Genomic DNA, 16,419 nt, shown 5'->3' on the forward strand with positions numbered 1-16,419 from the left:
AATAAAATGAGTTTCAAGCCAGGACAGTAAGGATGGAACTAAAGCCTAAAACCTTAGGGACAGTATTAGGAGTCTTGGCATTAGGTATAAGCCTTAAATGTTGGGGTACAGTAGCAGAGATGATGGAATTTTAAATGTGGGTAGCGACTGGAGAACAAAGCTCTAGGCGCCCCTGAGGCAACTTCTGGAATACTTTGAAAAGCTGGGCGTGATGAGAGTTGTCAAAGCAGAACTGGAACACTGCAGCCCGTGGTCTCAGGAAGAGACTGTGGATAAAAAAAGTCACCTCTGATAAGTCAACTCAAGCCAATTTTATGTGCTTACTGAGGTGCATACGTGAAGACTTGAATACATAATGAGAGCTATACATTGTTAATGAAAATGCTTAATATTATAAATTGCATTTAAAGTGTGCTCATATATAAATAAATATGACACAGTAAAGGGCAATCTCACATATAAAAGCATTTTTAAAATCTATAGAATTTCAATAAAATGTTTATAATTACTACATCTAGATGGTAAGATTATGGGTGTGATTTTTTTCCTTTTCAGTCATGTGTTTTATAAATTATCCTCTGCATTTATTCAGTAATTTTTTGAAAAAGAAAACAATAAAATGTTACACATTTAAACAGGGATATGTAAGCCATTCAAGAATACATAAAACGAAAGTGCACACCCCAGCATATCCTTGTGATACTACAGTTGCTGACATAAAGAACAAAAATGAAATGTTCAGCCAGTTTCAATAATAAATATAAGTGCAGAAATAAAATATCAGCAAAATTGTGTACTGTTGGGTATAATTTAATGAAGGAGTGCAAAAAATGTTTGATATTACAAAGTCTTTAGTAAATTTGCCTCTGATTCAGAAGAGGTTAAGAAAACTCAATGGATATTAAAGGACGTTTAAAATTTTATTTTTCTATTGTACTTATCTGATTATTGCAGGTATATAAAAGAATTGTTCCCTTTATTATTAATCTTATATTTAGGCTTCTGTTTAGTTCTGAGTGTCTTTTCAGTTGATTTTTCAGGTTTATACCTGTGTGTGTGTGTCTGTTTCATGTCTGCATTTTTTCTAGTTATATTGTAGTCTCATTGCATACCAGCAAGAATAAGCCGACTTCAATAAAATGTATTAGTCTCCTATATGAGACCTGTAATATCCTAGGCACTGAAAAATTTGGTGAAGGAATAAATTATGTTAATAAATGGATAAGAATACTTTGGGTTGAGTAAGAGGACTCAATTCTTAAAAGACGGCAGCTCTCCCTACCTAGTGTATAGTTTAAATTAGTGTTTAGACAAAATGATTCTAAATAATTACTTGGAAATGTTTTAAGATTTATATAATATAGGTGACTGTTAGAATCAATGTTTATGAAATTTTGGTAATTGAAATACTGGCACTAATTCCCTAATATTAAGGAATCCAGAATAGAAGAAAGATCTGAAACTGTCTTAGGGTGTGTATGTAACAAAGAGTTACAGTATCTAATATATATATATGTGTGTGAATTTAGTGTATGATCAATTTGACATTTAAAGTTTTTCTTTCAATACAAAAACACTTTTTCTATGACTTAACAAATGTAAACATATGAAACTGTAAATATAATTTAAAAAATACAAAGTTTATCTGATCTCGAGGTTGGGAAGAACTGTCCAAGTATATAAAGAAAGAAAACATGATGGGAGGAAACACCACACCCAAGACTGTGTTGTTAAAGCACTGATAGCTTCTGACCCAATCATAAAAGTGACCACAAAGCCAGCTTGCTTTTCAGAGTTCAAAAGAACCATCCTGTAATCTGTAAGATATTTGAGAAAAAATCCTAGTCTTAATGTTCATTTTCTTTAAGTGCTTTTTGGAAGTAAGCTGGGTATAATTAATAGAGAAATAAAGAACAACTTGGTCCAGTTCCAAGATGGCCAAATAGGAACAGCTCCAGTCTACAGCTCCCAGAGTGAGTGACACAGAAGATGGGTGATTTCTGCATTTCCAACTGAGATACCGGGTTCATCTCACTGGGGCTTGTCAGACAGTGAGTGCAGTCCATGGAGTATGAGCCGAAGCAGGGCAGGGTGTTGTCTCACCCGGGAAGCACAAGGGGTTGGGGCATTCCCTTTCCTAGTCAAGGGAAGCCTTGACACATAGTACCTGGAAAATCAGGACACTCCCACCCTAATACTGTGCTTTTACAATGGTCTTAGCAAACGGCACACCAGGAGATTATATCCTGTGCCTGGCTCTGAGGGTCCCATGCCCATGGAGCCTCACTCACTGCTAGCACAGCAGTCTGAGATCCAACTGCAAGGCTGCAGCGAGGCTGGGGGAGGGGCATCCGCAATTGCTGAAGCTTGAGTAGGTAAACAGCGGTCTGGAAGCTCGAACTGGGTGGAGCCCACCGCAGCTCAAAGAGGCCTGCCTGCCTCTGTAGACTAACCTCTCCGGGTAGGCCATAGCTGAACAAAAGGCAGCAGAAACTTCTGCAGACTTAAACATTCCTGTCTGACAGCTTTGAAGAGAGTAGTGGTTCTCCCAGCACGGAGTTTGAGATCTGAGAACGGACAGACTGCCTCCTCAAGTGGGTCCCTGACCCCCAAGTAGCCTAACTGGGAGATACCTCCCAGTAGGGGCCGACTGACACCTCATACAGCTGGGTGCCCTTCTGAGACTAAGGCTCCAGAGGAAGGACCAGGCAGCAACGTTTGCCATTCTGCAATATTTGCTTTTCTGCAGCCTCCGTTGGTGATACCCAGGCAAACGGTCTGGAATGGACCTCCAGCAATCTCCAACAGACCTGCAGCTGAGGGTCCTGACTGTTAGAAGGAAAACTAACAGAAAGGACATCCACACCAAAACCCCATCTGCATGTCACCATCATCAGACCAAAGGTAGATAAAACGACAAAGATGTGGAGACACCAAAGCAGAAAAGCTGAAAATTCCAAAAATCAGAGCACCTCTTCTCCTCCAAAGGAACACAGCTCCTTGCCAGCAACAGAACAAAGCTTGATGGAGAATGACTTTGACGAGTTGAGAGAAGAAGGCTTCAAACGATCGGTAATAACAAACTTCTCTGAGCTAAAGGAAGATGTTTGAACCCATTGCAAAGAAGCTAAAAACCTTGAAAAAAGATTAGATGAATGGCTAACTAGAATAAACAGCATAGAGAAGACCTTAAATGACCTGATGGAGCTGAAAACCATGCCATGAGAACTACATGACGCATGCACAAGACTCAGTAGCCGACTCAATCAAGTGGAAGAAAGGGTATCTGTGATTGAAGATCAAATGAATGAAATGAAGCGAGAAGAGAAGTTTAGAGAAAAAAGAGTAAAAAGAAATGAACAAAGCCTCCAAGAAATATGGGACTATGAGAAAAGACCAAGTCTACCTCTGATTGGTGCACCTGAAAGTGACGGGGAGAATGGAACCAAGTTGGAAAACACTCTTCAGGATATTATCCAGGACAACTTCCCCAATCTAGGAAGGCAGGCCAACATTCAAATTCAGGAAATACAGATAATGCCACAAAGATACTCCTCAAGGAGAGCAACTCCAAGACACATAATTGTCAGATTCACCAAAGTTAAAATGAAGGAAAAAATGTTAAGGGCAGCCAGAGAGAAAGGTCAGGTTACCCGCAAAGGGAAGCCCATCAGACTAACAGCAGATCTCTCGGCAGAAACTACAAGCCAGAAGAGAGTGGGGGCCAATATTCAACATTCTTAAAGATAAGAATTTTCAACCCAGAATTTCATATCCAGCCAAACTAAGGTTCGTAAGTGAAGGAGAAATAAAATCCTTTACAGACAAGCAAATGCTGAGAGATTTTGTCACCACCAGGCCTGCCTTACAAGATCTCCTGAAGGAACGACTAAACATGGAAAGGAACAACCGGTACCAGCCACTGCAAAAACATGCCAAATTGTAAAGACCATCGAGACTAGGAAGAAACTGCATCAACTACCGAGCAAAATAACAAGCTAACATCATAATGATAGGATCAAATTCACACATAACAATATTAACCTTAAATGTAAACAGGCTAAATGCTCCAATTAAAAGACACAGACTGGCAAATTGGATACCAAGAGTCAAGACCCATCAGTGTGTGTATTCAGGAGACCCACCTCACGTGCTGGGGCACACATAGGCTCAAAATAAAAGGATGGAGGAAGATCTACCAAGCAAATGGAAAACAAAAAAAGGCAGGGGTTGCAATCCTAGTCTCTGATAAAACAGACTAGATCAAAAGAGACAAGGCCATTACATAATGGTAAAGGGATCAATTCAACAAGAAGAGCTAACCTAAATATATATGCACCCAATACAGGAGCACCCAGATTCATAAAGCAAGTCCTTAGAGACCTACAAAGAGACTCAGACTCCCACACAATAATAATGGGAGACTTTAACACCCCACTGTCAACATTAGACAGATCAGCGAGACAGAAAGTTAACAAGGATATCCAGGAATTGAACTCGGTTCTGCACCAAGCGAACCTAATAGACATCTACAGAACTCTCCACCCCAAATCAACAGAATATACATTCTTCTCAGCACCACATCACACTTATTCCAAAACTGACCACATGGTTGGAAGTAAAGCACTCCTCAGCAAATGTAAAAGAACAAATTATAACAGACTGTCTCTCAGACCACAGTGCAATCAAACTAGAACTCAGGATTAAGAAACTCACTCAAAACCACTCAACTACATGGAAAGTGAACAACCTGCTCCTGAATGACTACTGGGTAAATAATGAAATGAAGGCAGAAATAAAGATGTTCTTTGAAACCAACGAGAACAAAGACACAACATACCAGATTCTTTGGGACACATTCAAAGCAGTGTGTAGAGGGAAATTTATAGCACTAAATGCCCACAAGATAAAGCTGGAAAGATCTAAAATTGACACCCTAACATCACAATTAAAAGAACTAGAGAAGCAACAGCAAACACATTCAAAAGCTAGCAGAAGGCAAGAAATAACTAAGATCAGAGCAGAACTGAAGGAGATAGAGACACAAAAAACCCTTCAAAAAAATCAGTGAATCCAGGAGCTGGTTTTTTGAAAAGATCAAAATTGATAGACCACTAGCAAGACTAATAAAGAAGTAAAGCGAGAAGAATCAAATAGATGCAATAAAAAATGATAAAGGAGATATCACTACCAATCCCACAGAAATACAGACTACCATCAGCGAATACTACAAACATCTCTACGCAAATAAACTAGAAAATCTAGAAGAAATGGGTAAATTACTGGATACATACACCCTCCCAAGACAAAACCAGGAAGGAGTTGAATCCCTGAATAGACCAATAACAGGCTCTGAAATTGAGGCAATAATTAATAGCCTGCCAACCAAAAAAAGTCCAGGACCAGATGGATTCACAGCCAAATTCTACCAGAGGCACAAAGAGGAGCTGGTACCATTCCTTCTGAAACAATTCCAATCAATGGAAAAAGAGGTAATCCTCCCAAACTCATTTTATGAAGCCAGCATCATCCTGATACCAAAGCCTGGCAGAGACACAACAGAAAAAGAGAATTTTACACCAAATATCCCTGATGATCATTGATGCAAAAATCCTCAATAAAATACTGGCAAACCGAATCCAGCAGCACATCAAAAAGCTTATCCACCAAGATCAAGTTGGCTTCATCTCTGGGATGCAAGGCTGGTTCAACGTACACAAATCAATAAATGTAATTCATCATATAAACAGAACCAAAGACAGAAACCACATGATTATCTCAGTAGATGCAGAAAAGGCCTTCAACAAAATTCAGCAGCCCTTCATGCTAAAAACTCTCAATAAACTAGGTATTGATGGGACGTATCTCAAAACAATATGAGTTATTTATGACAAACCCACAGCCAATATCATACTGAATGAGCAAGAACTGGAAGCATTCCCTTTGAAAACTGGCACAAGACAGGGATGCCGTCTCTCACCATTCCTATTGAACATAGTGTTGGAACTTCTGGCCAGGGCAATCAGGCAGGAGAAAGAAATAAAGGGTATTCAGTTAGGAAAAGAGGAAGTCAAATTGTCCCTGTTTGCAGATGACATGGTTGTATATTTAGAAAACCCTATCGTCTCAGCCCAAAATCTCCTCAAGTTGATAAGCAACTTCAGCAAAGTCTCAGGATACAAAATCAATGTGCAAAAATCACAAGCATTCTTATACACCAATAACAGACACACAGCCAAATCATGAGTGAACTCTCATTCACAATTGCTTCAAAGACAATAAAATCCCTAGGAATCCAACTTACAAGAGATGTGAAGGACCCCTTCAAGGAGAACTACAAACCACTGCTCAAGGAAATAAAAGAGGATACAAACAAATGGAAGAACATTCCATACTCATGGATAGGAAGAATCAATATCGTGGAAATAGCCATACTGCCCAAGGTAATTTATAGATTCAATGCCATCCCCATCAAGCTACCAATGACTTTCGTCACAGAATTGGAAAAAACTACTTTAAAGTTCATACAGCACCAAAAAAAAGAGCCCACATCACCAAGACAATCCTGAGCCATTAAAGCGATCATTAAAAAGTCAGGAAACAACAGGTGCTTGAGAGGATGTGGAGAAATAGGAATACTTTTACACTGTTGGTGGGATTGTAAACTAGTTCAACCATTGTGGAAGACAGTGTGGCGATTCCTCAAGTATCTAGAACTAGAAATACCATTTGACCCAGCCATCCCATTACTGGGCATATACCCAAAGGATTATAAATCATGCTGCTATAAAGACACATACACATGTATGTTTATTGTGGCACGGTTCACAATAGCAAAGACTTGGAACCAACCTAAATGTCCATCAAGACTGGATGAAGAATATGTGGCACATATACACCATGGAATACTATGCAGCTGTAAAAAAGATTGAGTTCATGTCCTTTGTAGGGACATGGATGAAGCTGGAAACCATCATTCTGAACAAACTATTGCAAGGACAGAAAAGCAGACACCACATGTTCCCACTCATAGGTGGGAATTGAACAATGAGAACACTTGGACACAGAGTGGGGAACATCACACACCGGGGCCTGTCGTGGGTTGGGGGGAGGGGGGAGGGATAGCATTAGGAGATATACCTAATGTAAATTATGAGTTAATGGGTGCAGCACAGCAACATGGCACATGTATACGTATGTAACAAACCTGCACGTTGAGCACATGTACCCTAGAGCTTAAAGTATAATTAAAACAAAAAAAAAAAAACGTGATGGGAAAGAATTAGGTATACCTCTGTGAAAAATCAAAACATCTGTACATCAAAACTAGAATTAAAGGCAGATAATAAAATGAAGAAAACTTTTTCCCATAGAAAAATGGGCAAAGGAAATTCATGAAAGGGAGGAAATTAGCCAATAACATATATGAAAAGATTTATACTTTGATGGAAATGGAAAATAACTAGAAGTAGCATATTTTTCTCATTAGAATGGCTATGATTCTTCTTTGACCCAGTAACTTTTTAGTTTTTAATTATTGATCATTAGAAAATCTTTTAAGACTGATTGCCTGAGGGAATTCTCACTATTTAATAATGCTAAAGTGAAAAAACCTACATGTGTTTTGTCTCAATTTATTTTACACATATAGGAAAAAATTTAAATAACCAAATGACAGTCATTATCTTTGGGTAATAGGATTATTGGTTATTTTTCAGTGTGTTTTTTCTCAGTCTTCTACATTTACTGCAGTCAACATAATTTTATAATCAAACTTGAAGCGGACTTTAGAAAGTACTTAAAATGCGGATTTTAAAAGTATTATTTTTGTGTGCTTGACTGTAACTCTATAGTTGGTTTCTACATGTGCTCCTATTAATAAAATGTATTAATAAGTAATAGTTACTAATACATTTACTAATTTTAATTAATAAGTAATATATTAATAAGACAGTAATGTACTTTAGGACTGTTATGTGAACTTTGTATGATTGGCTAAATTTTTTTTTTTTTTTTTTTTTTTGAGACGGAGTCTCGCTCTGTCGCCCAGGCTGGAGTGCAGTGGCGCGATCTCGGCTCACTGCAAGCTCCGCCTCCTGGGTTCACGCCATTCTCCTGCCTCAGCCTCCTTATAAAAGTCTTTGAAATTCTTTTACCATAGTAATGGGGTTTTTACTTGAGCGCATTTCAAACACTCAATGTCTTTTTTTTAATTTATTATTATTTTTTGTGAGACAGAATCTCACTGTTGCCCAGGCTGGAGTGCAATGGTGCGATCTCAGCTCACTGCAACCTCCACCCCTCCACACTCCCCACCCCACCCGGGTTCAAGCGATTCTCCTGCCTCAGCCTCCCGAGTAGCTGGGATTACAGGCGCCCGCCACTATGCCCGCCTAATTTTTTTTATTTTTAGTAGTGACAGGGTTTCACTGTGTTAGGCTGGTCTTGAACTCCTAACCTCAGGTGATCCACCCACCTCAGCCTCCCAAAGTGCTGGGATTACAGGTGTGAGCCACCGCACCCGGCCCACTCAATGTCTTTAAATTGATTTTTTAAAAAACAAATATGAGATAATTAACATTTTATTGTTCCCAAAGAGTGATCCTCCACTGGACTCATCCATCAATTTTATTTTTTATTTAGATGAGTTTATTCTTTCTTAATATACTTTCTCCGCATATGCTGTTACAGCATCCACGTTTGTGTTTGTATTTGGCAGCCATATTTTCTGCTCTTAAGAATCTTCAAGATAAGATTCGACGCTTGGAACTTGAGAGGATTCAGGCAGAAGAAAGTGTGAAAACCTTGTCTAGAGAAACAATTGAATATAAGAAAGTACTGGATGAACAGATACAAGAGAGGGAGAATTCAAAGAATGAGGAATCAAAGCACAATCAAGGTTTGTTGATGAAGAAAATTAAAATTCTATCAAAATAAGTGTTGTGCAGTATTAAGTATTCTAAAAGAAATAGTGCATTAGTGTTTTGTAGCGGTATCTTCAAGTACTACAAAACTGCATTATATTCTGGTGCATTTTGAGGAGCAAATGCTGTTGTCATACATGGCATTTATTTACTGAATGCAAGGCCAGTTTGACTAGCACGTAGAAAGAGAATGATTTAGGTAATCTGAAAAGGTGTCCAGGTCTGTGGAAGGTGTTTTTATTGTATACACAATAGATTCAATTCCTGTTAACAGCTTGTTAAAACTATTTTATGGGTGAGTTGATTTCTGCTTTTCTCATGTATTCTTTTTAGAACTGACATCTCAGTTGTTAGCTGCAGAAAATAAATGCAATCTATTAGAAAAACAACTGGAATACATGCGAAATATGATAAAGCATGCCGAAATGGAGAGGACATCTGTCTTAGAGAAACAAGTAAGTAAAGCACCTCACAGATTGATACTCAAGAACAGTTATGGGGAAAACTAATTGAATAAAGACTTTTTTTCTTTCGGTGAGGATTAATGGTGCTGTTATAGCCCAGGACTGAAGTTTCTTGGCATCAGTTATGAAATCTAAATATGTGATTGGCTTTTTCTTGTTGTTATTGTTGTGTTTCGTAGAGTTTTACTTAAATGGTAAAAATACAGCTGTGAGATGTTTGAAAGTTAGCTTCTTTGAGTCTACATTATAAAAAGTGTAAATAACCATATACCTCTGTATCTCTGAAATTTGTTTAATGACTCCAGTGAGATAGTAGATGACTTTGTAAAACTCTTCAGAATTGTTACTTAGCATAGCATTTTTGTGCTTTCTTACACCAGAGATCTTCGTATTTAGGTGACCTGTACATTTGTGAGAAGATATCTCAACATCAGTCTCAAATATATTGATCAATTGATTGGAAATAGGGTCTCACTCTGTCACCCAGGCTGGAGTGTAGTGGCATGATCTCGGTTCACTGCAACCTCTACCTCCTAGGCTCAGGTGATTCTCATGCCTCATCCTCCCGAGTAGCTGGGATTACAGGCGCATGCCACGATGCCCAGCTAACTTTTGTGTGTGTGTGTATTTTTAGTATAGATGTGGCCAGGCTGGTCTCAAACTCCTGGCCTCAAGTGATCAGGCCGCCTCGGCCTCCCAAAGTTCTGGGATTACGGGCATGAGCCACTGTCCCTGGCCTTGTGTGTATTTTTTTTTTTATTATTTGAGACGGAGTTTCCCTTTTATTGCCCAGGCTGGAGAGCAACGGCATGATCTCAGCTCACCACAACCTCCACCTCCCGGGTTCAAGTGATTCTCCTGCCTCAGCCTCCCAAGTAGCTGGGATTACAGGCATGTGCCACCACACCCGGCTAATTTTGTATTTTTAGTAGAGACAGGGTTTCACCATGTTGGTCAGGCTGGTCTTGAACTGCCAACCTCATGTGATCCGCCTGCCTTGGCCTCCCAGAGTGCTGGAATTACAGGCATGAGCCACCACGCCCGGCCAGCCTTGTGTATATTTTTTAAAACTTACTCCTTTTTCTGTTATGAATCTAGAGTTTGCATTCATTAGTTTTGTAGACATCTTAACTCTATTATGCAAAATCGGAATGTTTATATGCTTAACATTATGCTAGATGCCCTGCAGTGGAAAAAAAAAATACTAGGCAGTTGTCCTTCAGTATCCATGAGTGAATTGGTTCTGAGACCCCTGTGGATAGTAAAATCCATGGATGCTCAAGTCTCCTATAAAATGGTGTGGTATTTGCGTATAACCTACACCCAATCTCATATACTATAAATTATCTCTAGATTACTTATAACACCTAATGCAATGTAAATGTTATGTAAATAGTTGCTATACTATATTGTTTGGAGAATAATGTCAAGAGTAAGAATCTGTGTATGTTTAGTACAGATTCAACCATCCTTTTTTGTTTTTTCTCGTATATTTTCAATCCACAGTTGATCAAATCCATGGATGCAAAACACAGATACCGAGGGCTTACCATGTATGCTTTCTACCCTCAGTCAGCTTTCAGTTCTCATTGGAGAGAATTAGACTTAAATATTTGAGCAATCATACAACAGTATTTGAGAAGATGTCTCAGTAATAAATTCTTGTGTGTGATAGGTCTCTTATTTCAGTGGTTATCATTTTTCATTTTCATTTGGGTCTTTTTCCATCCACTTAGTTTTGTTCTTTGAATGTACTGTTACTCTGTGGTTTTTATACCTTCCTTTTATCTCTTTGAACGCTATAAACAATTCTCAATTTTTTTTAATTATTTGATGTTTTCAAAGTGTTAATCCTCGTTTGTTTGGCTCTATTTATTGATTCTCCCTTATGGTATCTTGTTTTTTTATGGGAACTTAATAAAGTAAAGTTATATGGTGGTCTCATTTTTTCATTTATTGTGTTAATTCCACAATAAATTCCTCAGTTGTGTGGGCAGCCTTGTGAGCCAGTTGTGAATTTGCCTTTGGTTAGGCTTGATGGTTTTCACTGGTTCTGGCTGGGCAGGGTGGCTTACACCTGTAATGCCAGCACTTAGGAGGCCAAGCCAGACAGATCACTTGAGTGCAGGAGTTCGAGACCAGCCAGGGCAATAGAGCGAGACCCAGTTTCTACAAACAATAAATAAATAAAATCACTGGTTCTGTTCCAGATTTATGTTACTATATTGGCTTGATATTGTTGATCATTGTGGATTATACATTGCCTAAAGTTTTATATTCCTGCACATTTTATGTACCCTGGCTCCAATATTGCCTTGTGTGATATTTGACTTCAGTATCCTTTCATTTGCTTTTGAGTTCCTTTCTCTTTTTTTTGTATCTGAAGATTTTCCTTTCTTGCTTTCAAAATTGCTGTGTAATTGTATTAGTCCATTCTCACGCTGCTGTAAAGAGCACCCAAGACTAGGTAATTTATGAAAGAAAGAGGTTTAATTGACTCACAGTTCTGTATGTCTGTTGGGGGGACTTCTGGAAACTTAACACTTATGGCGGAAGGGGAAGCATACATATCCTTCTTCACATGGTGGCAAGAGAGGGAAGTGCAGAGCAAGGTGGGGAAAAGCCCCTATTAAAACCATCAGATCTCATGAGAATTCACTATGATGAGAACAGCATGGGGAACCACCACGATGATCTAATCACCTCCCATGAGATCCCTCCCCCAAAATGTGGGGATTACAATTTGGATTACAATTCAAGATGAGATTTGGTTGGAGACACAGAGGTAGACCACATCAATAATCATACATTATTATTATGTCTGCTGTGTTTATCTAACATTTCTGTGATTTTTGGGCTGGAGAAAGGGGTCAGTTTAATAAGACAACTTTAAGATGTTTTGACTAATACATGTCTTGGAGACAACTATTAGGCATATGTAATAGATGTCAAGAGCTGTTAATATCCACTAGGATGTGGCTAGAAGGGAATTAGTTCACACAAATTCCTAAATTATTGCTTTATATTAATTTGTCATATTCAAATTTCTATTAATATGGTACCTATTGCTGTAGCCTTATTTTGAAGACACAGTTTACAAGTTCAGGCACTTTTTACCAATAATAGTCCTTGAGTTAGTATATTTGAAATTATCCTAGTATAATGGTTTACGGGTGGATTACTTGAGGTCGGGTTTGAGAGCAGCCTGGCCAACATGGTGAAACCCCATCTCTACTAAAAATACAAAAATTAGCTGGGCATGGTGGCAGGCGCCTATAATCCCAGCTACTCAGGAGGCTCAGGCAGGAGAATTACTTGAACCCAGGAGGCAGAGGTTGCAGTGAGCTGAGATGATGCCACCGCACTCCAGCCTGGGTGACAGAGCAAGACCCCATCTCAAAAAAAAAAAAACAAAGTCTATATAGGAGGCAATCTTTATAAATCTTTGACTCTAAACTTCAAAAAAAAAAGTTTAGGGCCAGGTACGGTGGTTCACGCCTGTAATCTCAGCACTTTGGGAGGCTGAGGCGGGTGGCTTACGGGGTCAGGAGAGCGAGACCATCCTGGCTAACACGATGAAACCACGTCACTACTAAAAATACAAAAAAATTAGCCGGGCGTGGTGGCGGGCGCCTATAGTCCCAGCTACTGGGGAGGCTGAGGCAGGAGAATGGCATGAACCTGGGAGGTGGAGCTTGCAGTGAGCCGAGATCAGCCACTGCACTCTGGCCTGGGCGACAGAGCGAGACTATCTCAAAAATAAAAAAAGTATAAAAGGATATTATACATAGAATTCAAGGGAAATATGAAAAGATAGATACCAAAACCATAATTTTTACCCTAATTAAGAGATTAACTACTTGACAGGACCAAACTAAAAGTATTTGTGTGTGAAGCCTATATGTCCAATAAATCCCTGCTATCCCAGAGCATAAAGATAATGTCACTATATAAAACTACATATTAGGTAAATAGCTATAAGCCAAGGCAACTGAGTTAAGAACAGTATCCACTTATATCAGTCATTTATTGATGCCCCCTATGGTTTCATCTTAATGTTATTTTCCTAGAAGTAGTTATGTGAAGGGCCAAATAACAGCATAGAAAAACACTGCTCAGTGTTTTTCTCTTTTTTGATTGTCAAATTATCAAGCCGTATTGAATATTGTTTTTCAGGTTTCCCTAGAAAGAGAACGACAACATGATCAAACACATGTTCAGAGCCAACTTGAAAAATTGGATCTTCTTGAACAGGAGTATAACAAACTTACCACAATGCAGGCCCTTGCAGAAGTCAGTGCATGTGTCTTTTTATTGTTAACATATATCAGGGTGGTTTTTTTTAATGTTAATTATTTTATATCACTGGATATTTATAGCATTAAAAGTGATCTTATAATGAAGAAATATATTGGAGTTTTAAAAAGAAAATATAAATTTGGAGAGAATGTTCACATTTTACAATCTTGGTGGGCATTTTTTTTTATGAAAATGTTTGTTAAAAAATTAAATGTTTTTGGCCGGGCGTGGTGGCTCACGCCTGTAATCCCAGCACTTTGGGAGGCCAAGGCGGGTGGATCACCTGAGGTCAGGAGTTCAAGACCAGCCTGACCAACATGGTGAAACCCCGTCTCTACTAAAAGTACAAAAATTAGCCGGGCATCGTGGTGCATGCCTGTAATCGCAGCTGCTTGGAGGCTGAGACAGGAGAATCGCTTGAAACCAGGAGGCGGAGGTTGTTGTGAGCCGAGATCATGCCATTTCACTCCAGTCAGGGCAACAAGAGCGAAACTCCATCTCAAAAAAAAAAAAAAAATTAAATGTTTTTGAGTATCCTTAAGGCTTGCATCACTTGGTTTAAGTTGCTCTCTGAGCTAATTTTAGTTTTAATTATTTCATTTGGGAGATATTTAATACCACTGATGATAAAGTTCCAGATTTAGCCTCCCTATCCCTATTCACATTCATGCAGTGCTGTGTTCTTTGGCCATAGATTTTACCCATAATTTTGTCCAGCTACCTCACAGATGATAAATAATTGAACACAAAAGGAGAGCATCATGGATGCCATCCAGCTCACAGCCTCCATTACTATAGTGATCTAACCACCTTATATTGAGTAGGATAAAATTTACATGTTCCAGTGCTGCTATATTAAAATTTTACAGACACTTAAGATTTTTCACCTTTATCCCTTTTGACATTTTTATCACTAGAAAAAAATGCAAGAGTTGGAAGCAAAACTCCATGAAGAAGAACAGGAAAGGAAACGCATGCAAGCTAAGGCAGCTGAGGTAAGTTAAAATGTGAGAAAGTGGGCTCTTCATATTTCTTACCGCTGTTTGTGTACAAGTAAACAATTACATTTAGGTATCTTACATTATTTATATTTTAGAATAGTCCAACATACAAATTTTCAGATATAGGTTAATGTAGAAAATTATGAACAAGTATTTTTATAGACAGAGTAAAATTTGAACAGTTTTTTAGCATGTTTGTAATTGTAGAGTTTCAGTCAGCATTTTAAAAAATAACAGACTAAAAAACATCAGAGACTACACACATAAGAAGGTATGTAATCATGTAAAACTTCTTACGGCCACTATCAGTAATATTTAAAAGCTATCTTTCAGTATCGTACTTATAGGTACTTCTCTTTGGTGGCCTCAAGATGCCAGGATAGAAGTTGAGGTAGTGGGATGCCCCAATAGCTATTGACCCAGACCAGTTAACAGAAGCCACCACATGAGGAAAATGAGCTCTACTCTCTCCTACTTTTGGATTTTATCCCATGCAGTGGCCACCAGATAGAATAGGTGAGGCAGTGTGGATTCACAAAAGCATTGAGTTTATATGTACCAACCAGAACTGCATTTCTAGGAGATATATAGCAAGACTACTGAAGTAAGTCTGACTTACAGACTCAGTAAAATAAAATTTTCATGTTTTTAACTGAAGACACTCTCGTTATGAGCTTATTTGCTCAAATTCCTCCCAGATACTCCCCTGCCCCTTCCAGGGTCTTTTATTTTTATGACATTTGCATGTATCTTTTTTCGTAAGAACACAAGAATCAGGTCTCGATTCCAAGGAGTAGAGCCTCTGCAGTTCAATCTGTGACCAAAGGCCTACAATGTCTTGGGCTCACTTCATATATGTGATTACAGGAATATAAAAGTTATCTTTGTTATGTTGTCTATTTCTTCTAGTGCATCTCTAAATTTATTGACTTATTTTGTATTAAATCTGATACAGTTCCTTCTCAAATATTTACCTTCTGATCAATTTGTAGATTTGTTGTTGTTGTTTTCCCTTAGTGTGCTTTCTGAGTTATATAGCCACATGGCTTAATTTTTGACCAACAAAATTTCTTTGCCCATTTTCTCTTTAGGGTTGGCCACTTCCCTGTGTTTCCATTTCCATACTTGTAACAAACAAACTTGTGGGTTGTGCTTTATATGCATTGTGGTGTTGAGTACATTATATATGAAATACAAAATTTAGTAAGTTCCTTATTTAATGAATTTTTAAAATTATTTATGGAACTTCTATTTTCTCCTTCATTTAGCAGGCAACACATAGGGACCAAATTAGATGTTGCTGGTAATATGTTACCAGTAAATATTTTGAGTTGATGGTGAATATTATTGTACTGAAAGAACAATGAGGGATAGATGTGTGGTTCCAAGTCTAGTGTTGGGCAAGTTATATAACTATTCAGAGTCTGGATTTTTATCATTGTTGAAGAGTGGTCTGCTGAGGTCAGGAGTTTGAGGTCAGGAGTTTGAGCCTGACCAACATGGTGAAACGCTGTCTACTAAAAATAAAAAATTGGCCGGGTATGGTGGTGCATGCCTGTAATCCTAGCTACTTGGGAGGGTGAGGCAGGAGAATCGCTTGAACCTGGGAGGTGGAAGTTGCACTGAGTTGAGATCATACCACTGCATTCCATCCTGGGCAACAAGAGCAAAAAAAAAAAAAAAAAACAGTGTTCTGCATTTTGCATCTTGGTGTTGGTGTGATCAAATGAG

At 38.5% G+C, this 16,419-nt stretch overlaps 1 protein-coding gene across 17 annotated transcripts in view; it reads left to right on the forward strand.

Annotated features, from left to right (window-relative positions):
- Positions 1-16,419, forward strand: part of CEP57 (centrosomal protein 57) — a 161,570-nt gene that overhangs the window by 14,892 nt on the left and 130,259 nt on the right. For 16 of the 17 annotated variants that reach the window (XR_008620256.2, XR_010113379.1, XR_008620253.2 and 13 more), the window contains 4 exons: positions 8,720-8,899; positions 9,258-9,379; positions 13,565-13,681; positions 14,605-14,682. Coding sequence is in view for 9 of the 17 variants with exons in the window: in XM_063608240.1 (XP_063464310.1) it covers positions 8,720-8,899; positions 9,258-9,379; positions 13,565-13,681; positions 14,605-14,682 (497 nt within the window). In the remaining 8 variants the exon portion in view is untranslated. The remainder of the gene's footprint in view (positions 1-8,719; positions 8,900-9,257; positions 9,380-13,564; positions 13,682-14,604; positions 14,683-16,419) is intronic. The other variant, XM_063608244.1, reaches the window with a different exon arrangement.

This window comes from Pan paniscus, chromosome 9, assembly GCF_029289425.2.
Source record: "Pan paniscus chromosome 9, NHGRI_mPanPan1-v2.0_pri, whole genome shotgun sequence".
NCBI lineage: Eukaryota > Metazoa > Chordata > Mammalia > Primates > Hominidae > Pan > Pan paniscus.